Source organism: Mesoplodon densirostris, chromosome 4, assembly GCF_025265405.1.
Source record: "Mesoplodon densirostris isolate mMesDen1 chromosome 4, mMesDen1 primary haplotype, whole genome shotgun sequence".
Classification (NCBI taxonomy): Eukaryota; Metazoa; Chordata; class Mammalia; order Artiodactyla; family Ziphiidae; genus Mesoplodon; species Mesoplodon densirostris.
In genome coordinates, this window is record NC_082664.1 from 1,443,110 (window position 1) to 1,465,735 (window position 22,626).

A 22,626-nucleotide genomic window follows, 5' to 3' on the forward strand; every position below is an offset into this window, starting at 1 on the left:
ACCTCACCCTTCTTGTTCTTCTCCTTGGTGACCACGGTCATGGACATGGTGGGCGTGGCCGCAGCCTCGCCGCTGCTGGGCAGCCTGCTGACCTGGAGAGACCGGAAGGTGCACTTGAGTGTGTTTTTGGTAGTGGGCGGGTCCTTCCTCTCCGCATCTCGCTTCCTGTCTGCGGGCTGGGCTGCCGTCCAGTAATCCACCTGCAGCCCCATCAGCTCGGCACCGACGCCCTGGCTGTGAAAGACGAGGGAGGCTCACCCCTCCGTCCTCAGCGGGTGACGGCAGCAGCCCCGCGGCTGGCACAGACGAGGCGGCACCCGCTGGTCCCTGTGCTGCCCCATGTCGGGGGGCCGCGGGCAGCGGCTGAGGACGGAGGGGAGCTCGGGGCCCAGAGCCCGCTGGCGGGCCGTCCTGGTCTCCTGGGGTTGCCCCGTCTGTGCCCGTGGCTCCAGCGTCGTCACGATGCTGGGGTCACCCAGGAGTGTCCAGACCTGCCGCCCGCCCACGCTGCCGCTTTGTCTGGAGGACCCAGGCCAACCGCCCCCTTGGAGGTGCGGCCTCAGGGCCCAAGTCCTCCCCGACCCTGGGGCAGTCCTGCCTGCGTGAGTTCTGCTCACGAGAGCCCTGAAGGCAGCCGACAGGGGCTGCGGACCCCCCACCCACTGTCCCCGTGCCTTCTACTCACATCTGAGTTTCCAAAATCCCCTCTGTGTGCAAAGCACCCCGTATTTATACTCTGTCGTTCCCGTCCCTAGGAAGGCAGGGGCTGGGGCGAGGTGGGGAGACACCAGGCCAGGACTGAGCAGTCCAGCGCCCCGACTCGACTTGTCTGATGAGCCTGGGTCGACACCACCACGGCCCCTGCAGGGCCGCTGAGCCCACCTTCCGCCCTGACCCTCTGCTTCCTGGCACCCCAGGGTATGCCCAGGGACCACGAGGAACTGCCAGTGTTCTCAGCACAGTCCCTGCTGCGCTGGGGGGACGGATGGCGTGAGCTGGTGGGCAGCGTCCGCCCACATGGCTGCATTTACCTGGGGGAGGACAGGCCCCCGCTCACCGACGGGGAGGAGGGCGGGGTGGGTGAGGCCTCCTTGGCCGCGGGAGATGTGGACGGCGGGGTGGACGAGAGTGCGCTGGAGCCCGAGGGGGCCGCGTCATCTGAGTCACCTTGGGAAGGAGTCGGGGGCCAGTGCTGAGCTCCCCTGCTGCTCTGCCCCAAGCCCTCTGGACCCAGACACGGCAGGGAGGCCAGGCAGCTGTGGGCTGGGTGGGGGCGTGTGTGGGAAGCGGGAGACCCTCCCCCGCCTCCCACTTAGGCTGAGGGGGAGCTGCCAGGCCTCCAGGGTCAGGGGTGGCCCATCCATGGGGAACAGAAGCCCCTCAGCAAGGTGCGTGTGGGTGCTGGGGCTGCCCGGCCCTCCTGCACCCCAGTCCCCAATGCAGGGATGATGGAGTTACCTGAAGTGGCCGAAGACGGCTCTACTATTCCCACCTTCACCACCTAGGAGGCAACAGGACGCGTTGGCAGTGGCGCGGGGGTGGTGCTGGGACTCCACACCCGGGCAGGGACCTGTTTTCCTACCGCCCATCCTCCATGTCCCTCCAGCCCCCAGGAACTCCTGCGGCCGAGCCAGGTCCCAGCCCCTCAGTCTGTGGCTCAAGGGAGCCACCACCTGCCTGGTCAGCCACGGCACGGGCCCTGCTGAGGGACCTCCCGGTGCAGGGGGCGTGTTTGGGAGACGCCCTGGAATTAAAGCAAGCTCTGTGGCCATCCCGCACTCCCGGGACGAAGGCTGCCAGCCGGCCCCTGGCCTGGCCCTGACCTGTGGCCAGCATTCACGACACATGTGGCCTCTGGCAGGACTGGCGCCCTACCTCCACGAGCGAACCTCTCAGGTCCCACACCCTGGACTCAGCAAACTGCGTGCCCGTGAGACTGGCGGGCGCAGACGTCAGCGGGTGAGGTGCTGGAGTGAGGGAGCCCTGCCCAGTGGGGCACAAAGGCAGCCCTGGGGCCTGCTCCAAACCCGCTTGGGCTGCTGGCCGGGGTGGGGGGGGTCCTGGCCCAACCCTGACCAGGGCGGGAGCTGTGTCATGTGAAAGAAATCGGGAGCTGTGTCATGTGAAAGAAATCACGACAACGGCTCCTGCCTCGGTCACGCGGTGGCATCTCAAGTGCAGCCAGCGGGATAGGCCCTCCTGTCACCCCAGCAGCTTCCTCAGGACAGGCTGCTCCGGACCAGCACCCTCCAAGTACAGCCAGCAGCCACCTGACGCCTGAGCAGAGCGAACCACGGCCTAGAGGCCCTGCTGTCTGCCAGGCTGCCGTACGGCTCTCACAGCAGATGCCGGGCTGGAGACCACAGTGGGACCACAGGCTGTGGACACGTGGCCTGGCCGGCGAGGAGGAGCCCTTACTCCTTGGCAGTGGGAAAAAGCAAAACCTCCCAATGTACAGGGATGATCCCAGCCGAGTAAGCCTGCCCTGCCCTCTGCCCCCACCCCAGGCGGAGCCTGTCCTGAGGCCCGCCAACCCTCGGTACCCCCTGAAGAGCCGAGCCTGACACTGGGCCCAGACACCCAGGACGGTGCTGAGAACTGGATCCTCACCCCCAGGTGGGCTGCCTGCTTCCACATGTCAGGCCCCAGCAGAGCCGGGGCAGCAATATGCCTGGGCTCACCCCCCAACCTCAGCAAGAAAAAACAGAGAGCTTTAGGGTGGGAGAAATGTATAAGGCAAGTCCTCAGCTCAAACTGGTGAGGAAGGTTCTGGAACATATCAAATTAATGCAAGAACAGAGTGATTATACAAGATCTCTTGGCAGATAAACGGTCTCCCTGCAGCAGGTGGAGCCAGCCAAGCAGCAGGCAAGCTTTGGGCAAGGCACTGCCTGCCCGAGCAGTACTCACCCCTACGAAGGGAATGAACTTCTGAGAGGACTCTTCGTCGGGGCTAAGACGAGGGAAACAGACAGTTAGCGCTCTCCCGAGGGACAGGCCCATTCGCAGTGGCCCTGCCCCACCCACTGCCTCGCTCCCACCCTCCCACAGGACGCCTGGCCTGGACCTCAGACCCGCAAACCCTTCTGACACACAGGAAGGGCAAACGCATCTCCGCACCGAGGTCAAGAGGCCCACGGGACAGGCCAGAGGGGAGGGGTGGAGAGTGCAGCCTCGTCCAGGGATCTGCCACACTATCCTGGGGGCCTGGGGCTCAGGGCAGCCAGCCCAGCCCAGCCCAAAGGCCTTCCTGCTGGTCCCACTCACTAAGCCCCAAGAGAGGCCGGCTTTCTGTGCCCCCAGGATGCCCCAGGAACAGTCTGGGCCTCTGCCAGTGATTGGGGGTGACTGTCCCAAGCCAGGCTAGGGAGGTTTTCTCCCAGATGGTCTGGGTAAAGCTGGTGCCCACTGTGGGGGGGGCCTATCTCCAGGACTTTGGCCTCAGTGATGGGGTGCACACGCCCCGTTCTAACAGCACAACGCCCCGAGGGCGAGCCCGAGGCTCTGTGGGCTGTACTGTGCCCACAGGCTCTGCAGGACTTCTGGCAGAACCTCAGCCTCGCCGGAACCGCTGGTCACAGCCCATCGGTGGCAAAGGCGTCCAGTGTCCAAAGGCCCTGGGTGCGGGTGCTGGCAGGAGCCGAGGGGGTGCACACCCGCCTCTTCCTCCCCCTCTTCCCAGCCAGGGCTGCTCCTGTGGCTCAGTTGGCAGCAGGCCGCCCCGTCTGGTGCCTCAGCCTGGGCTGTGGTCCGAGGGGCTCTCCCGCAGGACTGGGGCTCCACCAGCGGCTGCGAGAGCGCCTCCTTCTTGGCCACCTCCGTGCAGGTCCCCAGGGCGGGTCGGTCCTGGGCCTCCTGTCCCTCCCCCAGCTTCAGGGAAGATAGGCGCCCCTCCCCGCTTCCTCGGCTGGCGGCGTCCACCCAGCCGCGGGCCTGCTCCCCGAACTGACCTCCCACTTCCACTTGTCTCGTCTCCCTAAAGCAGAGCCTGTCGTCAAAGATCGACTCTTCTGCGGGTGAGTCCACACGTGCGTGCCACGCAAGGCAGTGGCCCAGGGGTGTCACTCACAGAGAAGCCTCTGCTCCAAGCAGGCTGTGGGGGGCCCCCCTGGGCACCAATTCCCGGGACCAGGAGCCCCACGTCGCCAGAGCCTTCAAGAGGCCCTCCCCTCCCTGCCCCTGTTGGGGGCGGAGGCCTGCACCTGGCTGGCGTTCCCCGTGAAGTGTGGCCACCAGCTGGCCAAGTGACCCTGGTCCAGGGGCCAGCACAAAGCGCTGTCAGGCTGGTCCTGGCAGGAGGTGCCGCCCCACACCCAGCACCGTGGAACCCACCGGCAGGAGCCGCCCCCCCTCTCAAGTGCCCCTAGGATCTGGGCACCCACGACCTCTGCCCCGGCACCACCCACCCCACCTTCGCAAAAGAGACAGCAAATGTCTTTGGGTGAAAGACCCTACAGGTTCAGTCCATCCAACTGAAAATGACCAGATTACCAGTCTCTCTCCCCCTTGCAAGAAGAGTACAGCTGGAAGAGAAAACTTCTCTTTTTTCATTTCAAGCAACGAAACAACCCAAATCCTGCGCCCAGACCTCCTTCTGCATGCAGAGTGGCAAGAAGCTGGAAGCCGGGTGGGGTCCCTGGCCCAGCGCACGGGAGGCTCGGACCCTCAGGGCTCCCACCCTCAGCAAGCCACTGCCCCCCCCACCCCTCCACCCCACAATTGGCACGCAGGAAGGCAGGCAAATGGGGGCCTCAAGAGACGGGACTCGGGAGGCTGCACGCCACAAACGCCGAAGCCAAGCCGTGCCCCTGGGCCATGCAAACCACATCCAGAACGCGGCGCGCGCCCGGCGAGACGGTGGTGACAGCAGCTTCCACCTGGACCCTGGACGTGGAGGGGCACACGTGGTCTTGGAGGGGCAGCGGACAGAACTCCTAGGGCCTGAGCCGTGGCTCTGCGGCAGGGCCCCTGGGCGTGGCTCCTGAGACCCGCACATGGGGGGAGGTGTAGCGTGCCTCCACTTGAGGTGTGGGGGCGGCTTGGAGACTGAGGGGGCGCAGCCCACACAAGGCCGGTGTAGAGGCACTGGGCAGCCCTCTAGCAGTTACCCGGGGGGACCAACGGCGGGTCTGAGCCCAGGCCGGGAGCTGGCGCTGGCCAGATAGGCTCCTCCCTGCAGGTGCCCTCACGGGGTCTGGGCTGGAGAGGGACCAGAAGGGCCGTGCCCGCTGCCCACCCTCTCCCGGGTCTCCTGACCCCTCCAGGTGGACAGCAGCCTGTTCTCTGTCACAGCAGGCAAAGGCCAACCTGCCGCCATTCCAGCCCTGGGCTCCGAGCGTGGGTGGCATGCTGCCGTCACAGAGCTCCACCCGGGGCATCCGGAGCCCCCACCCGACCCCCCATGCCGGTGTCACCACTGTAACGCGGAGGCGGGGGCACGAGGCATGGAGGAGGCTTGGGGTCTCCTAAGCCCCGGCTTGAGGCTCACGAGCACCAACCGCAGCACAGTCGAGAAGCTGTGGCCCAGGCAGCGAAGCACGCCGCGCACTCCTGGTGCCTCGGCTAAGGGGGGGGGGGGGGGTGCGCGGGGAGGGGAGGGAAGCCGGCGCCGGCCCACAGGACAGCCCGAGGGGTCAGCAGGGCACACCACGGCTGGTCTTTCTCTAGCCCCTGAGGCTTGTTTAGCAGGACAGTCCAACGAGCTTAGACCCCTCCTCCTGGTCTTCCCCAGGGCCCAGCAGAGAGGCCACTTGGGACGCAAGGACCCTCCCTGGGGGGCTTTCCCAGGAGAGCAAATAACCTGAGACCCATGGCAGAGAAGCACCCTGAGGGACCCAGTGCAGGACGCCAGGCAGGCAAGGGCCCTGTGTGAAAGGGCAACTCTGGGGGCATCCGGAGCTCGGCTCCCAACAGACGGCCAAACCGAGGGTGGAGCCACCTTGGGGGAGACAAGCACTTCGCCCGTGTGCAGCAGTCCCATCCAGGTAAACACGGCCCGGAGCTGCTCTCTGCCGCCTGGGTGCAGGGTGGCGGGGGCTTGGAGCTGGCCACTGACCACTGCCGTCACCCAGAGCAAGCTCCCCATCCCCTCTCCTCACCGCCCCCAAGTGGAGGGTCAGCATGAACGCCATCCTCCCCCAGCTGCTGGCACCACGCGCTGGGAGCAAAGCCCACTGTCGGAGTGGTGCCAGCACCCGGCAGCTCTGGGGTGAAACCAGCCCCTGCTGCTAATTTAAGAGGGAGTGTCGCCAGGCTTCAGAGATGGAGCAGCTCAGGGAGAAGTTCAGTCGGCCACTTCTTAAACCCAAACTCAGGACTGAAACAAAGAGCCTGCCCGGTGACTTGCAGGCAGCAGGCTTTTGTCGCTGCAGCTGGGTGGGGGCCCGAGAGCGCAGGCCTGGCTAGGGCAGCTGGCAGCGCACTGGGGCCACCTGACGACACTGCTAAACAGCCCTAAAGACCAGCCAGGGGCGGAAGGGGGCGCGGCCCCAGGGACAGCGGTACCTGAGGGTAAAGTCAAAATGAAAGTTCTTTCTCCTTTTCAGAAAGCCACCAAAGAGAAAAACATGACGTTATTAGATGCTCAGGTGCGGCGAGGCACCCCAGACACGGCACCAGCACAGGGGTCCCCGTGCCCCTCGCAGAGGAAGAGCCGAGAACCTTGCGCTAGGCTGTGCGCTGGGCACCTGCAGAGGCTTTGGCTCGATTCTACCTCCGCCTTAGAAGCCGTGCACCGTCCCCCGACGGGAGCGGGGCAGCTGTACTTCATCAGCCCGGCCGTGGTCTGCCTATTCCTGCCCTTCCCCACCCGGACGCCTCTGTCCGGGGGCTGGCTAAGGGGGCGCTCGATCCCCCAACCTCTGCACCCAGCCCCACCCCGTCCTGGGCACGGCCCCTGACCACCGTCCTGCACTGGGCGGGGTGAGAAACAGGCCTCCCTGCCAGGAAGCCCCGCTGTTGGAGGAGCGTGTGCCTAGGCTGGAGAAAGCAGGTCGCTGCTGGGGGCCAAGCACCAGGACCACTATTCTTGTACCTTTCTTACCGGAAGTCCCAACACATACAACGAGAAAGAAAAAGCGACCAGCTCATTCTAACTCCAATTCGCGTCGGAAAAGGGTGCGGTGGTTGAGGAGAACTGGGGGCTGCTCGGATGGCTCACGGGCTCCCCCTGATCCCAGCTCGGCTTCCCTCTCGCAGAGCCCAATAAGCAACCCAAGGGGCTGGGAGAGCGAGAACTACGGGCTGCCCGCCGCGACCGCAGAGGGGCGGCGGGTCGCTGCCGCCGCCCCACACCCGCCCAGGCCCCAGGAAGTACCTCTTCTGCTTGTAGGTCAACATGGCCTCCGCGATGGGCAGCTGGTGGGCACAGTTGGCCCCCGAGATGTACTGCGTGATCCTCGACACGATGTCTGGCGTGTCCTGCACTGCACGAGGAGACCAAGAGGGGTTCGTGGGGTGCTGCACGCCAGCACCCCGAATCCAGGCAGCGATGCTGGGGGCGGCTGAGTGGCTCCTCTGGCCACCACCGTCACGGGGTCCTGGGGAGGGCAGCGAGGCCTGTCCAAGTCCTGAAGAGCCCTCCCCGGAGGCCCGGTCGCCAAGGACCTCTGCGGCTCATGGTGGGCAAAGGGAAGCATCCTGGCCGAGGGTCCACTGGCCCTGCCCGCTGACCCCACCTCCCTCCCAGGCGCTCAGGCCCCAAAGGCAGGCACACAGGTCGCATCTCAGGGGACGCCGAAGGACTCAGGTTCTCATGGAGGCTTGGTGGGGTGGGTGCCAGGGCTGGGGGGCGTGGTGACGTGGGCACGCGCGTGAGGGGCGTGGCAGCGTGGGCTCGAGGGTGGGGGCGCAAGGGGCACGGCCGGCGCCCGGGCCTCACCGGCGCTCTGGGCCTCCAGCTTGTTGAACAGGTCTCTCCAGGTCAGATCCTGGAAGAAGTTGTTGTACCTGTAGTCCACGGAGCCCAGGTATCTGGCCACCGGGTGGGAGCCTGCGAGCCGAGGGGAGAGCGTCAAGGCGTGCGGACCCCGCGCGCAGTTCCGTGCCTCCCCGATGACCTCGGCCCCCAGCCCCCAGTCCCCAGGGAAGCGGCTTCTCGGCCTCCTTGGAACACACATCACTCGGCCGGACCAAGGTGTGTCCTGCAGACCAGACGGCCTCTCGCGCTGCGGGGAGGGGTCTGCTCTACACCTCAGCCCTTTCCAGGAGACAGATTCGTCTACAACATATTGCGTAAGCCGAAAAATGGGATTTTGGTTTTGACTCGCAGAGGATTTTGATAACTTTAAGAGGTTAACAACCAACCCCCGCTTGGCACTTTGACAACAAATCCAAGCCAACATCGAGTCGCCCAAGCCGCGGGGCCTGCGGGCACGCGGAGGGCGGACACCGCTGCCTGGCATCCGCGTGGCTCCTGCGGAATCAAGAGCGCCCCTCACCCAGCGGGATGACGAGGAAGCGCATGTAGCCCAGCCAGTCGGGGGTCTTGTGGGACAGCTGCTCCACGAAGAGCCGCAGAATGGCGCTGAGGTAATGCTGCGCTCCCGCCACGGCGATCTTCACGGGGGTCGGGGGCTGGGAATTGCAGTTGCAGCTGCGGTCCAGCAGGCAGGACGAGAGGGAACAGATGCCTCAGGGAGCCGTCCCGGCCGCAAGGGCCGTCCTCGCTGGGTCCGAGGGAGGCCCCAGGGCGCCCCTGCTCCCCTCCGCCCGGCCTCTCCCACGGCTCACGCTGATGGAGCCACCGGAGCCCAGGTCCCCCAGACCCGCCCAGGACTCCCCCGGCGCTGAGGAAGCTCCCGCCTAGGCCGCTGCTGTCCACCCCGCTCTGGCAAGGCTTTGGGTCGGCAGGACGGAGCCACACAAAACGCTGGGGTGCAGAGATCCCCACGGACTCCCGGGCGGCGGTGCCCCACGGCAGCCATGGAGGGTGTGGGACTCACTATCTCTGTATCCGAGAGACGATGGTGCTGAAGGCCGCCTGGACGTCGGCAGCAGAGCACGTGCACACCACAGGGAGCGTGTGCCGCTGCAGGACGTCTGAGAGGAACTGGGAGGCGGGGGAGGGTGAGCCTCCAAGCCACCCACCACCAGCCTCGCCTGTGAGCGCACCTCGGTCAGGGTCCTCAAACAGGCAAGGCTGGCCAGACACCCCCGCCACTCCATCCTGCGGGGTGGACGCCCAGCCCCTGGACGCTCCACCCTGCAGAGCCTGCACCGCCCCTCCCCCCTCCTCCGTCCCCTCTGCGGGCAGGATGCGCCGCCCCTCCCCACCTGCCCCTGCCAGTCCGAGGTGTTGACAAGAATGATGTTTTCGGGGAGCTGGTCATCGGAGATGAGGATGTGGTTCAGCTGGTCATATACAGTTTTCCTGGGGATCTGAAGACACAGCCCGCCGAGCCCAGCGTGAGGGGAGCTGCGCCCGCCCCTCACCTGCCCAGCCCGCTCCCTCTCCAGCAGCCACCTGGGCGCACTCAGCGCCCTCTGCGCTCAGACACATGGCCTCGCTGTGGACAGCGGCCACGGGGCTGAAGGCGCTGCAGCCCACGGGCAGCAGGGCGGCAGGAGCAGCGGCGGTGGGCTGTCCCGACAGGCCCTCCAGGTGCAGAACAGGTGCCCTCGCCTTGGAGCCGGCCCGCCCTGGGCCAGCCGGGGGTGGCTGGGGTCCCCGCCCTGGGCCGGGCACCCACCTGCAGCTGGCTCCGAGTGTCCGGGCAGCGCTCATTGTCCAGGCTGTTGGCCCGCTCATTCTGCGGACGCGCCGGCTGCCGCTCCTTCAGCGACGTGCTCCGGCCCCGGCGGCCGGCCTGCTTCCCCTCGGCCCTGCAGGGGAACGGACAGGCTGGGGCAGCCCGCAGGCACTCGCTGCCCCGGGCAAGGGCCACCCAGCGCAGCGGCAGCTGAGGATGGTCGTGGTGTGCGCTGTCCGGCAGCAGGGCCAGAGGCCACACAGAGCCCACCAACCCCAGAGGGCCCAAGGGGCACCTGTGGGAACTGGGACCTCCCATGCCCAGGACACAAGCCTGGTGCAGCCCGGTGCCCGGCAGCCTGGAGCTCCTCCCGGCCCTGACACAGGCCTCTGTGCGCCCCCGCCAGGCCAGTGCCAGCACCCAGACCCACTGCTTCTGGAAACTTCCTGTCACAGAAACATAAGACAGGGCACCCTGGTGCTCGAGGTGCCTGTCCCGCTGGGTCTCACAACAGGGCAGGGGCTGCCATCGGGTGAAAAGCTAGGCTGGGAGTTTCAATACCAAATGCCGTATTAATGCTGGGTTTTGTTTCTCGTTTCTGTAAGTAGACTTGTGTGGGGTGGCGGGCAGGCGGTGGGCAGTGAGGGCTGATCCAGGGGGTACCACACTTGAAAATCGGGGCGTAAGGCCTGATGCATCGTGTTGAGTGTCGGCTGCACGGGACCGCAGCCCCGGGAGAGGGCGGGGTGGAGGCCCACGCTGGCTCTGTGGCCCTCCAGGGGCACAGCGAGCTGTGGGGTGGGATCCGAGGCCCTGAGGCAGTGGTGGGCATGTGGCCAACTGCGGCCGGGGGGCGTGCGGGGGTGGGGGGTGGGGGATGGGAGGTGACCACACACGACAGCTCAGAGGACGAGGGTGGGTGCCCAAGGAAGGAGCAGCAGAGCCGGGGCAAGGACCTGACCGAGGTGGGGGAGGGGAAGAGGGCACGTGAGGGACCCAGAAGGCTCGTCCACCACCAGGAAGCCACCTGAGGTCACTGCAACTCAGACCCCAGCTTTTGATGCAGCGCTCACCCAATCACATGACCCACTCTGGGAGGCAGGGGCCTCGGGACCCCGGCCCAGTTGCCCCCACCCCGCCCCACAGACGTCCTGTGCTGGACCTCTCACACTCCGTGAGGGCTGCTGTGCTCGTCCACACAGGTGCTGCGTCCAGCTCTCCCGACGCAGCGCACGTGGGCTCGGCAGGGCACACCCTACGTGCTCCGGCGCCCAGCACCATGGGAGCAGCGGCACCTAGCACAAGCCCTGCTCCACTCGTGCAGTCCCTGGTCCAGGAGAACGTGAGTCAAGGACAGCGGGACCTCCCCTGCCCTTGGAGCAGGCAGCCATACCTGGGCCCGGTCAGACCTGCAGGCGGCTAGTTCGGTGCATTTGGGGGGTGGGGGTCCAACGTGGACCTCCTGGGACGGGCCTGGAGACCTGAGTGCTTCCCAGGTGACACTCATCCGGTCAGACGGTCCCTCCCACACTGACCCACACAGGCATCGCCGGGCGGCCAGTCACCTGGTGGAGGGAATGACCAGAGACTCTGTCTTGGTGATCCGCCCGCTGGGTGGCAGCTTCTCGGTGAACATGTCCAGGGCAGAGGTCTCCACCTCCGGGCTGTCCTCGGGCTGGGCTGGCTGCTCCCCCGGGGCGGGTGCGCTCTGATGGACAGAGAATGGCACTGGTCAGGAACGCACGCCCCTCCAGGGCCTCCTCTCAGCCGTGTACTCCTGTGCCAGAGGGGCCTTGGTTTGGGGGAGACTGCTTAGGCCTCTCTTGGTCTGGTGGCTCCCTGCGTGTGGACACGGCCACGTGCTGCCCTGGGAAACGAGCTGGCTTCACCCTCCAACCACAGGGCTCCCAGTCCTGGCTGCCACCGGGAGACCAGCATCAACCCTCCCCAAACCTCCTCTGGACCTTCCCTAAGAACCCTCACAAGGGCAGCAGGAACCAGCCGTGGTGTTCACGGGCCGTGCCTGACAGGGAAGCGTGGGGACACCTGCTGCCCCGCAGAGCTGGGGTGAATCCAGGGCGGGCCTTGACCATCCCCCTGGGGTGTGGTGATGCGGGGGGCCTTGACCACCCCCTTGGGGTGGGGGTGAACCCAGGGAGGGGAGCCCTAACCACATCCTGGGGCGGGGGTGAATCCGGGGGACCCTGACCGTCCCCCTGGGGTGGGGTGAATCCGGGGGGCCCTGACCGTCCCCCTGGGGTGGGGTGAATCCGGGGGGCCCTGACCGTTCCCCTGGCATGGGGTGAAACCGGGCCCCCTCCCTGGGGTGGGGGTGAGTTCAGGGGCGCCCTCGTGGTTCTGTGCACAGGTTCTGGGTGGCAGAAGCAGGAGGACCTGCCGGTCAGGGATCAGACCCCTCAAGGCAGCACGTAAGTGGGCTCTATGCTGGCAGCCGTGAACGTGGCCCCGCCTGCTTACATGGGCCACGGAATCGGAGATACTGTCACTTGGCTGCTTCCCTCCGAGGGCCCTCGTCTTCTCGGGCACGTCGGCCTGTGTGGACGAGACGGGAGGGAATCAGGCTGTGTCCGACCATGGCACCGAGGCTGGCTCACCTCTGGGCAGGGGATTCTGGGCTTGGAGGCAGCCTGGGGAGACTGGCCAGGATTTCCTGGACTGTGGGTTCAGGGTCACCCCACGGCAGTCACCTGGAACCTGGCAGGGGCACTCGGGCCACACCAGAAACCAGGAGCGCACTTGGCCCTGGGTTGGTCCAGCACCAATGTGCAAGATGCCTCGAGTGACTCAGACAGACAGGAAGGATCAGGACGCGCCCCACCCCCATCCGAGGACCCCAGTGGGAGCACGGGGCTGCCTGGCTCCGGGCCGCTCACCGGACTCGGAGGCTCCTTCTGGCTCCGGGCACTGTGGATGCTCCCGATCTCTGTCTGCGAGCTGGAGTGGGACAGGCCTTCGAAGTACGGCCTGGGTGGCACGGACAGAGAGCACGTTACTCTCCAGTACCTCCGCAAGGGGAAGGCGCAGCCACTGCGCCTGGCGGGGTCAGACGCGGAGCAGGGCCCCCACCCTCGAGGACCACGGCACAGGCGAGGACACCGAGGGCCTGAGAGCACCTGAGCAGACCTGTGCCCCGAAACCCCATCCGCTCTCGGCCTTGGCCCTGGCGGGGTGGCCAGCGGCACACGTTGACAGCTGCACCCGACACCCGGGCTGGAGGCCTGTCTGCTGGGGAACCCACAGCCAGCTTGCAGGAGCTGAAGGTCAAGCTAAAACGAGGGACGGGACTCACGCAGTGTGTGGTGACGAAGCCACGTGGGGCGGGACCACGGTGCGTGGCAGGAGGGTCAGGCCTGAGACGCCACGCCTCAGCCCCAGGACTGGGACGCGGGCTGGCCAGGGCTCGCCCTACAGGCACAGCTAACGTTATGGAGGGAGCTACAGGCGGGGACGGCCCGGGTCAGCCGGGCAGCCGAGGTAATCACGGCAGCTGATAAAAGCAGAGATCTTCTCCAGCTGAAGGCAGAGGGGGGTCGGGGGGCAAATACTGAGGGACACGACCACCGTGCTGGCCTTAAAGGTGGAGGGGGCAGCAGGGAGAAGGGAGGCAGGAGCCCCATCCTGCAGCCGCCAGGCCGAGCCCCCAGGAGGCCAGTGGCCGACACCCTGACTTGAGCCCACAGTCTCCCACCTCTCAGAGGAGGAGGACTGGGCAGTTGAGTCCAAGGTCACTGGTCAGCAGCTGGGGACGCTGCACTGGGAGGGGGTCTGCGCGGCTGCAGCGGGAGCCAGAGGGCAGTTGACAGCATGGCCACCCCTTTCTCGTGTGTGCTTCCCTGTGTCTGACTTATGCTTGTTTTAAGTTTAAAAACCAACCGGTCCACAGACCTCCCCGCCTCTGACTTGGACCCCCTCCACCCCCACCGGCTCCTGACATGGACTCAGACCCGTGCGCTCTCTCCACCAGGCCGGGCATCAGCGCCAGCATCACCTGTCCCCCAGGCTCCCTTCCAGCACCAGCCACGCCACACCCGTGCCCTTGGGGGCGGCCCCAGCACGCCCCTCATCTCCGCATCGGACGGAGAGCCCTGTGGGCCCGTGCTCGCCGGTCCCCTCCTGTGATGCCCAGCCAGCACCCCCTCCCCAGCCCACATCCCCCCCACCAGGGCCCCTGCCTTCCACACACCTTCCCGGCCCACCCCCCTCCTGCCCCAACGCCACGGCCTCCTGCAGGGATGACCCGAGCTGCTCCCAGCACATCCCAGAGACCTTTTCCAGATGCAAACTGGACGCTGTCACTTCGCCACTTCTCACCTCTGGAAGCACCGCAGACCTGGGGCACCGTTGGGGTCTGCGGCTCCTGCCCTCCCCTCCCCAGAGCCTGCACCCCCAAGGGCCTGCTTTCTCACAAACCACATTTCCCTCTGGCCCCGACGACCCCCCAGATGGACTTTCTCCTGGGATGGCCTCTGCCAACCTCCGGCTTTGAAGGCAGACGGCTGTGTCCACTGTGTCCCAGCGTGGTGGCATACGCCGGCTGGCGGCTGTGCCCACCTGAGCTTTGGCTTGGGGGTGCTGAGGACGCTGTCATCGTCCTCCATGTCGGGGCCGCTGTCACTGGGGTTCTCCATGTCCAGCGTGTCGTACAAAAGGTCCAGGTCCTCCTCCACCTCGGGGACATGCTCTGCAGGGTCCTGCTCCGAGTCCAGGACCTACGTGGGATCAGAGGTGTGAGGCCGGCCCGGGGGGAAGGGGCATCTGAGGGACCGACGGGAGGAGGGCGCACGGCCGCCCAGCACCCTTCCTCCAGCCTGTGCCACCAGCCAGTCCCCTGGGGACCTCCGGTCACCCAGGCACTGGGCAGGAGGCTCTTCTCCCCAGCCTCAGCAGCTTTAACACCCCAACGCACCCTTTAGAGCAGCAAGCGGTGCTATGACAGTGTGTGCTGTGGTGTGGCACCACCACGATCAGGATGTACAAGGCTTCCTTCCCCAGGCACCTCCTGCCCCCGATGGTCCCCCCATCCAGCCCCCATGCACCGGGCCTTTCCCGGGATGGCACGTGAATGGAACTGCTCCGCGTGCAGCCTCCCCTCACTCAGCGTGACGTGTGTGTGTGTGTGTGTGCCCACAACCTGCTCCTTCTTGGTAGTGGGCCACCCACGGGGGGGTCACAGTATGTCTGACCAACGGCCGGGAGAGGACAGGGTGATGCTCCCAGCGTCTGCACTACAGGTGAAGCTCCGTGACTGTTCATCAGTCTTCGTGTGGGCGTGTTTCCATCTCTCGTCGGGAAGTACTCAGCAGTGGGACTGCTGGGCGCCTGACAAGCCTCCTGAGGTACCACTGGCCTGTTCTCCACAGTGGCTGCACCGCATCTGTTCCCTCCAGCATGTGTGAGGGTTGCCACTGTTACACACCCTTGTCGGCACTTCTCTTCCGTGTTCCTGGTGACGGCGCCCTAGTGGGTATGAAGAGGAGCCTGTGGTTCTGATCTGTGTTCCCCAGAGACTAGAGATGCCCAGCACCTCTTCACGGGCTGATTGGCTGTCTGTATTTCTTCCTTGGAGAACTATCTAGTCAGATCCTTTGCCCAATTTTTAAAGTGGACAATTCATTTTTTAATTGCCTTGTTCTGTTTTTGAGTTGTAAGTATTCTTTATGTATTCTGGATACAAGTCTCTTATCAGATATATGATTATTTTAAAAAAATTATTCATTTATTTTTGGCTGCATTGAGCCTTCGTTGCTGTGCTGGGTCTTCGTTGCGTGCAGGCTTTCTCTAGTTGCGGCGAGCGGGGGCTACTCTTCGTTGTGGTGCGCGGGCTTCGCATTGCGGTGACTTCTCTTGTTGCAGAACACGGGCTCTAGGCATGCAGGCTTCAGTAGTTGTGGCAGGTGGGCTCAGTAGTTGTGGCTCGAGGGCTCTAGAGTGCAGGCTCAGTAGTTGTGGCGCATGGGCTTAGTTGCTCCGCAGCATGTGGGATCTTCCCAGACCAGGGCTCGAACCCGTGTCCCCTGCATTGGCAGGGGGATTCTGAACCACTGCACCACCAGGGAAGCCCCAGATATATGATGTGCAAAAAATTTTTTCCCATTCTGTGGGCTGTTGTTTCATTTTCTTGATGGTATTGTTGTAAGCACAGCAGGTTTAAATTTTGATGTAGTCCAACTTACCTATTTTTTCTTCATTTGCTCATGCTTTTGGTGTCATTATCTAAAAAACCATTGCCTGACCCAAGATCACAAATACTCCTATGTTTTCTTCTAAGAGGTCTATAGTTTTAGCTCATACATTTAGATCTTTGACCGATTTTGAGTTAATTTTTGTCGGCTGTGGCGTGAGGTAGGGGTCCAACTTCATTCTTTTGTATGCAGATATCCAATTGTTCCAGCACTATTTGCTGAAAAGGCTATTTTTCTCCCCACTGAATGGTCTTCGCATCTTGTCGAAAATCAACTGATCATAAATAGAAGGATTTATTTCTGGACTCTTAACCTTACTTCATTGACCCATCACAGTCTGATGACAGTAACTTTTGGTAAGTTTTGAAAATGAACAGGTGAGTCCTCCAACTTTGTGCTTTTTCACAACTGTTTTGTCGATTCTGGGTCCCTTGCATTTCCACATAAGTTTCAGGACTAGCTGGTTGGTTTCTGCAAAAAGGCAGCTGGCGATTTGATAGGAATCATGTTGACGCTGTGGGTCAGTGTGGGAAGGACCGTGGCTGAGCCGGGCCCATTTCGAGCAGCTGGCCCGCTAAGAGCTGCTGCAAGAGGAGGCCCCACCACCGTGCGTGGACGCACAGCCGCGGCTTCCGGGAAGCACACAGCTCGCTTTACGGGCCATCATGACATATGTGATGGCGATGTCTTGGGGCTTCGATACTTAAATGCCACCTCTCCTGGGTGGGTCCAGAACCTGGGGACTAATTTTCCTCTGATCACATTAAAATAAAAAAAAATTTTTAATTTTTTTCTGGTTATCACAGTTACACAAAGTCATCGTTTGGAGACTAGAGAAAAGCTAAAAGAAAAAATTTTAAACCACATAGAATGTTGATCATGGGCAGGCAGTGTGTGGGGTGACAGGGCACACGGAAACTCTGTACTCAGTTTTGCTGTGAACCTAAAACTGCCCTAAAAAATAAAGTTGATTTATAAAAAAACACAAAACACAAAAACCCGTGGTCACACCCCCCAAAGACAATGTCCCGCTCTCCTCCAGGTCTGTTCAGCAAGCTGTCAAGAAACACAGCAAGCATCGCCTGGGGCCTCTGCCTGCCCCTCAAGTGTCCCCAGGAGCAGGCGCCACCATCACCCTCGCTCCTGAAGAAGACAGTGACGTCCAGAGGGCCACGGGGGCAGCGAGCAGCAGAGCGGGACCCAGCTGGAACCGGCCTCCAGAGCCCTCCTCCCACCGGGACGCGGGGCTGCCACGTGGGGAGGGGCTGCTCACTCACCTCATCGGAAACTTTAAATCTCCGCAGCAGAGCCACGACTTTCTGCTTGAAGTTTTGTTGCTGCAAGACAAGCAGGACGGCATCAGAACCCTTGGAGCTGCTTCCCGGAGGACACAGTGGGGCCGGCACCGGCCTGCACCGTGAGGGCAGCCTCAGGCGGGGGGCACAGCTCAAACACGCGGCAACACCCATGAACTTGCACACGGCTGCTGGCACTTTAACAACAGTAAGCGTTTTCACAAGCATCTGAAACCACAGCTGTGGTCAGACTTAGAAATGGACCCAGAGAGGAGCTGCCAGCCTCAGAGCTGGCGAAGGGGAGCCGCAGGGAGGGTGTATCTGTGGTTGTTCCAGGAGCCTCTGTGCCAGTGAGGCCCCCACCCTCCCTCCTCGGGACCTAGGGCGTGGCCAGGGCGCATCGCAGCCTGAGCCCATCTGCTCCTGGTGCTGCCCTGGCCACTGGCCTTCGACCGAGGCCACCCAAAAGGAGGCCCACGTCCCCTCCACAGAAGTTGGGCATCGGGTCCTGGACCTGAGGCTCAAACAGGTACTGTCACAGCAGCGTGCGGGCCTCCACACCACGGTCCAGAACACGCGCCTCACCCGGTATACGGGGACCAGCCCACGGTCTCCCAGCACGGCCTGGGGGAGGGGGGCAGTGGTCTCTGGGGCTGGGCTGGGCCATCAGCACCGGGGCTTCCAGGGTCTCCCTTCGAGCTGGCCTGGCCTGGGGCCGCAGGGCAGAGTGGCTGGGCACTGTGAGCTCGCCCAGGAGCCCTGGCACCGGGGGTGGACGATTCATGATGGGCCACGGCCCCTGCCTGGATTTTCCTCCTAAAGGAGGAGCCTGGCAGCCCTTCCAAGCCCCTGGGCACAGAGCAGAGACGGGGGCGGGGGCCGGCCTCACACTGAGCATGTCTGGGCCAAGCGGCAGGGGGCCGGCCCTCGCTCTGCTCGGAGAGTGGCCTTGCCCGCGGTCCTCTGGGCTGTAGGCCACAGCCCCCCTCCCAGGGCAAGGCCGTGGCATGGGGTCTCCCCGCCTTCACGCTGTATTTGGGGAAGAGACTGGGCCTCTGAAGAAGCCACAGGGCTGGGCTCAGGGGACAGCACGTGTGCCCATGCGATCCCAGGGCAGGCCGCCTCACGTCCTGACCCGCCCCCGCCCCGGGCCCCCACCCCCGCCCTCCCCCCGTGTTGTTAGTAAAACCAGTTTCCACCGACCCTGGTCATGGACGTCGTTCTTACTATCGATCGCCGCTGCTTCTTGGGCTTCCCCACGTCGAAGTCATCCTCATCCAAATCCTGCAGAGACACGTGGCACCTGGGGCCAGGCCACCCTCAGTACACGTGGGACCCCGCCCCTGCCTGCCGTGCGCCTGGCCCAGGGCCGACCCCCGTGGACGGGCGGCCTCCCTGGGCGGCCTGGGGAGGGGACTGGTCTCCTGGGCGTCCCAGAGCCAGCGTCTGCTGACACCCTCCAGCCCCGGGGACGGGGACCAGGCTCCCAGCCTCCTATGCCCCCTGCCACCCTGGCAACAGTGGCTCTGGAGGGGCCTGGGCCTGTCCACGGCGGGCTGAGCGGCTGCTGGGGGCCTCGAGGCCAGCGCCCCCCGGGCCCCGCGTTACCTGCCCCTGCACGGCGTCGTCGCTGGCCTCCTGCTCGGAGGAGAAGCTCTCGTACTCCTCCTCGGAGTAGTTATCTGCGGGGTGAGCAGACGGAAGGGCGGGCGCCTCGACATTCCGGCCGGTGTCCCAGCAACAAGGTGGCGCCCCACTGACAGCCCCCCACCCCCGGCCTGCAGGGGAGCCACGAGGACGCAGCCCCGCACACGGCAGGTGGACCGTCGAGGGGGGAGGGGCTGCGCTTTGTAGCTGCCACGTGCCTCCGCCCCCCACCGTGGCCCCCAGCCCTTCTGCCCATCACAGGGTTCAAACTGGATCTCCTGCTCGACTAGGTCCCCACTGGCCCACCCTCACCTCAGGGGAGACGGGGACCCCAACTGCGACGGAGGTGACAGCCCACACCATGACCGTGCCAGACCGTGGAAGGCACCGTGGTCGACCCCATGACCTGCTTCCTGACCGTGTCCCAGTGTGAAGGCAGGGCTGACACGCCCGCAGCCCAGAGAGTAGCCGCAGACCCTCACACCCCCTCCCCAACCTCTCAAGCCCACGGGCCAGTGGCCAGGAGGCGGCATCCGTGACAGAAACGCTGCCCTCACCGGTGGACTTGGCCTTGGGGCCGGCCTGCATGGTGCTGTCCTCGTGGTCGATAGGCTGGCTGGACAGGGAGAAGATCCAGATCTCGGCCACCTTGACCGCGGCCTCCTTGATGTTGCTGCAGAGGCTTAGCACCTGGCCGCCCTCCGACGGGTGCTGCATCACCTGTGGGCAGCGCGCGGTTCTAGAGGCCTCAGCAGCCCACCCTGCAGGGGGCCACACACTGGGGGTCGGGTGGGCTTTCCTCTGGCGGTGACGACAGGGGATGCACTCCGCAGGGCAAGCACAGCAGCAGGGCGGTGCAGGAGGACACGAGGACAGGGGGCCAGTGGACGGGCCAAGAGAGGAGACACGGGAGCAGTGTGGACGGGCTGGGAGGGAGCACACCGGGCCAGGCTGGGAGGTCAGCCAGGCCCAGCCCCTAAGGACCAGAGGCCATCGGGGACGAGGGTCGGCGGCAGCGAGCAGTGTGTGAAGCCACGCAGGGGCCAGTTCAGACACAGCCACCGACTCTCGGGACTCAACCCCAGGAACCCGTGTCCCTGGGGGACCGAGGAGGACCGGGCCCCCAGCGCAAGCCAGGGCTCTGGTGCCGCGGAGCTGACACGCACCAGGTTTGGCCCACCAGGATGATGAGGCCCTGCGGCCGTTCTGATCGTGAGAGAATCAAATACACTGGGGAGAGCGGCAGAGCCCCCCTGCGCCCCCCGCCCGGCGCCGGCCTGAGCCCCACGCTGGTCCCAGACGCCCAAGCCATTCACCTTGATGGGGTCTCGTCATGATAACCCAGCGAATGCGTGCCTCTGCGTTTTAGAAGCTGCCTTTTGGGTCATTTGATCACATCTAGATGCTGGGGTTTTATGGACCAGATTCTTTTTTAATTTGGGGGGGCTTAGTTGGGGGGCCAACTCCTTAGTCAAGTAAGAAAGTAAGAATTTTGAGAAAAGTAACATCGCCTATCACCATCAGTGAAAAAGCCAAGTTAAAAAAGGTGAGCTGGCAGCCCCTCTGACCCACACCAGCATGTGTCCACCCACCCCAGGGAGCCCCCGTCCCGCCGAGCAGGACGTCCAGGAGGGACAGCGTGGGGCCAGGGCGCCTGGAGGGATGCCCTCCCGGGGGCGCACAGGAGGGAGGTCTGGCCGCCGCCCAGCCACCCTGACCTCGGCCATGTTGATGGAGCCAGCCGCCAGCGTTTTGTAGCCCAGGATCGTCCGGTTCTTGTACCGCTTTCTTCGCTGCAACATGATCTGAAGCTTGTTGCCTTCTCTTTTCAAGAAGTGGGGGTACTGCGGGAGAAGGAGCGGGGGTCACAGCGATGAAGGCAGCCACGCTCACCGACACCCACGAGGTCTCACGCACCCAAGCCCCAGGGTTCCCTCCCTGCTGGTCATCAAGGGCCTCGGTCACCAGGAACAGCCCCTGGTGGCAGATGTGTGCCACACGGCCAGGCCCTCGGGAGGGGCCTGCGCATCTGTGGACATGTAGTAACTGCTCAGCGGTGCTTCCGCCCGCCAGCGGGCGGTGCCCACCCAGCACTCCAGGTCCAGGATGCCAGCGCCTGCTCATGGGACCGCAGGGCTCTTACACACTGCAGAGCTCGTGTGCACACAGCAGACGTGCACGTTTCCTCAAGGTTCACAAATAAAAACCTCCCTTAAAAGCTGGGGCACGATGGGACTGCCCTCCACCTTGACTGCGGTGGTGGTTACATACCTGTGCACCACGAAGCCGTAAACTTAAAAACAGTGAACTGTACACTTTGGAAATTATACTCAGTAAACCTGACTCCCGGGGAGTTCTCTGGTGGTCCAGTGGTTAAGATCCCCGCCTTCCACTGCAGGGGGTGTGGGTTTGGCCGGGGAACTAAGATCCCACATACCTCGGGGCATGGCCAAAAAATAAAAATAATAAAAAAACCCAAAAGCTGCTGTGGGTCTGGGCTCCGGCGGAGCCAGGCACAGCCCGGTGAGGTGGTCTTGGGGGAGGGCAGAGGCGGACTGGCAGGGTTCTCACAGACTCGCTAAAGTGCGGTCCTGTCTTCTACACTCACAGGGAGAATGGAGGAGTTTAATGTATCGGAAAAGCACTGATACTAAATACAGCAAGTGTATTCAGCCAGAACTACACCCACGGAATTTAAATAATGCAGATCTTAATTATGAAAAGAGAAGCGGGGGGGATGAAGAGCCTGGGGGGTGGGGGAGGGCTGGTCTACTCACGCCCCCCCACCCGGGGGCCCCCCCCCGCTGCTTCACACGGTGGGGGGGTCCCGGTCTAAACAGCCCACACTCACTGCCAGCACACCCCAAAATAATACTCCCGAGGGGTTTGAACTTGCGACACCGAGTTTCCATAGGTTCCTCCCCATCTATCTTTTTCTGTTTTTAAACAATGTTGTTTTTTTGAGTGGCTTCCCTCAGCCCCCGCTCCCCCATCTTTTCTAAACACAGGAATGAGGCGACCTAAACCGATCATCTGAGTTTTGGCCTCACTACGTTCTCTTCATCATGGGAATGCGACGAGAGACTCGACCTAATAAGCAAGCACATTTCTAACCTTGGAGAGTGAGCCCTGTGGGAGAGGGGACCTCTGTGGCCACAGGGGCTGCGGGAAGGGTGAGGGTGGGGGGGGTCCCCCTGGAGGCCCACCTGCAGGGAGAACGTCAGCGCCAGGTCAGTTTCCACTTGTCCACTGGGGGGCAGCACGATCTCGTGGGACCGCAGGATCCGCTTGGAGCCCTGGGACAGAACAAGACACCTCCTAATTCAGAAGGCATCTTAAAATGAAACAGCGAAGATGTCGGCTTGTCAGCTCTCTTCAGACTGTCAGGCAAAGACCCGCAGATGGTGGGGGTGAGGCCTGAGCGCGTGTGATTCCCAAAGGCCCCGTGGGGAGGTTTATCCAGAGCCTTAAAAGAGCCCATATCCTCTGACCCCCAAGTCCTCCTCCCCGAAGCCACACGCTCTTGGGAAAGCAGAACGGTGAGGCGTGACTGCCCCCCTCCCCACTGAGAGCAGAATGGGTGCAAAGGTCAGTAATTAAAGCCCAGCGGCACCGTCACAAGGACAGAGAGAGCAGTACAAGCCTAGAACTAGATTCAGAAAACACACAGACACAGGTAAAAACAAACTTAGTGTGTAATAAGGAGCCTTCAGGTCGGCAAGAAAAGCTAATCACTAAATGGCTGTGATACATGGGTGGTGAATCATCTGTATAAAACACACAGGTCCTGGG

The 22,626-nt window shown here is 63.7% G+C and overlaps 1 protein-coding gene across 3 annotated transcripts in view; it reads right to left on the bottom strand.

Annotated features, from left to right (window-relative positions):
* PACS2 (phosphofurin acidic cluster sorting protein 2) overlaps positions 1-22,626 on the bottom strand; it is a 62,907-nt gene that overhangs the window by 4,197 nt on the left and 36,084 nt on the right. The window contains exons 3-22 of one of the 3 annotated variants that reach the window (XM_060095528.1): positions 22,041-22,130; positions 20,553-20,678; positions 19,392-19,554; positions 18,796-18,869; positions 18,415-18,471; positions 17,170-17,229; positions 14,262-14,419; positions 12,584-12,674; positions 12,168-12,242; positions 11,255-11,397; positions 9,690-9,822; positions 9,274-9,378; positions 8,943-9,049; positions 8,439-8,593; positions 7,880-7,990; positions 7,316-7,424; positions 2,911-2,953; positions 1,459-1,501; positions 1,032-1,167; positions 8-234 (exon numbers count right to left, since the gene is read on the bottom strand). In XM_060095528.1, the coding sequence (XP_059951511.1) occupies positions 8-234; positions 1,032-1,167; positions 1,459-1,501; positions 2,911-2,953; positions 7,316-7,424; positions 7,880-7,990; positions 8,439-8,593; positions 8,943-9,049; positions 9,274-9,378; positions 9,690-9,822; positions 11,255-11,397; positions 12,168-12,242; positions 12,584-12,674; positions 14,262-14,419; positions 17,170-17,229; positions 18,415-18,471; positions 18,796-18,869; positions 19,392-19,554; positions 20,553-20,678; positions 22,041-22,130 (2,206 nt within the window). Of the gene's footprint in view, positions 1-7; positions 235-1,031; positions 1,168-1,458; positions 1,502-2,910; positions 2,954-7,315; positions 7,425-7,879; positions 7,991-8,438; positions 8,594-8,942; positions 9,050-9,273; positions 9,379-9,689; positions 9,823-11,254; positions 11,398-12,167; positions 12,243-12,583; positions 12,675-14,261; positions 14,420-17,169; positions 17,230-18,390; positions 18,472-18,795; positions 18,870-19,391; positions 19,555-20,552; positions 20,679-22,040; positions 22,131-22,626 lie in introns of all 3 variants that reach the window. The other 2 variants (XM_060095527.1, XM_060095529.1) reach the window with 2 other exon arrangements.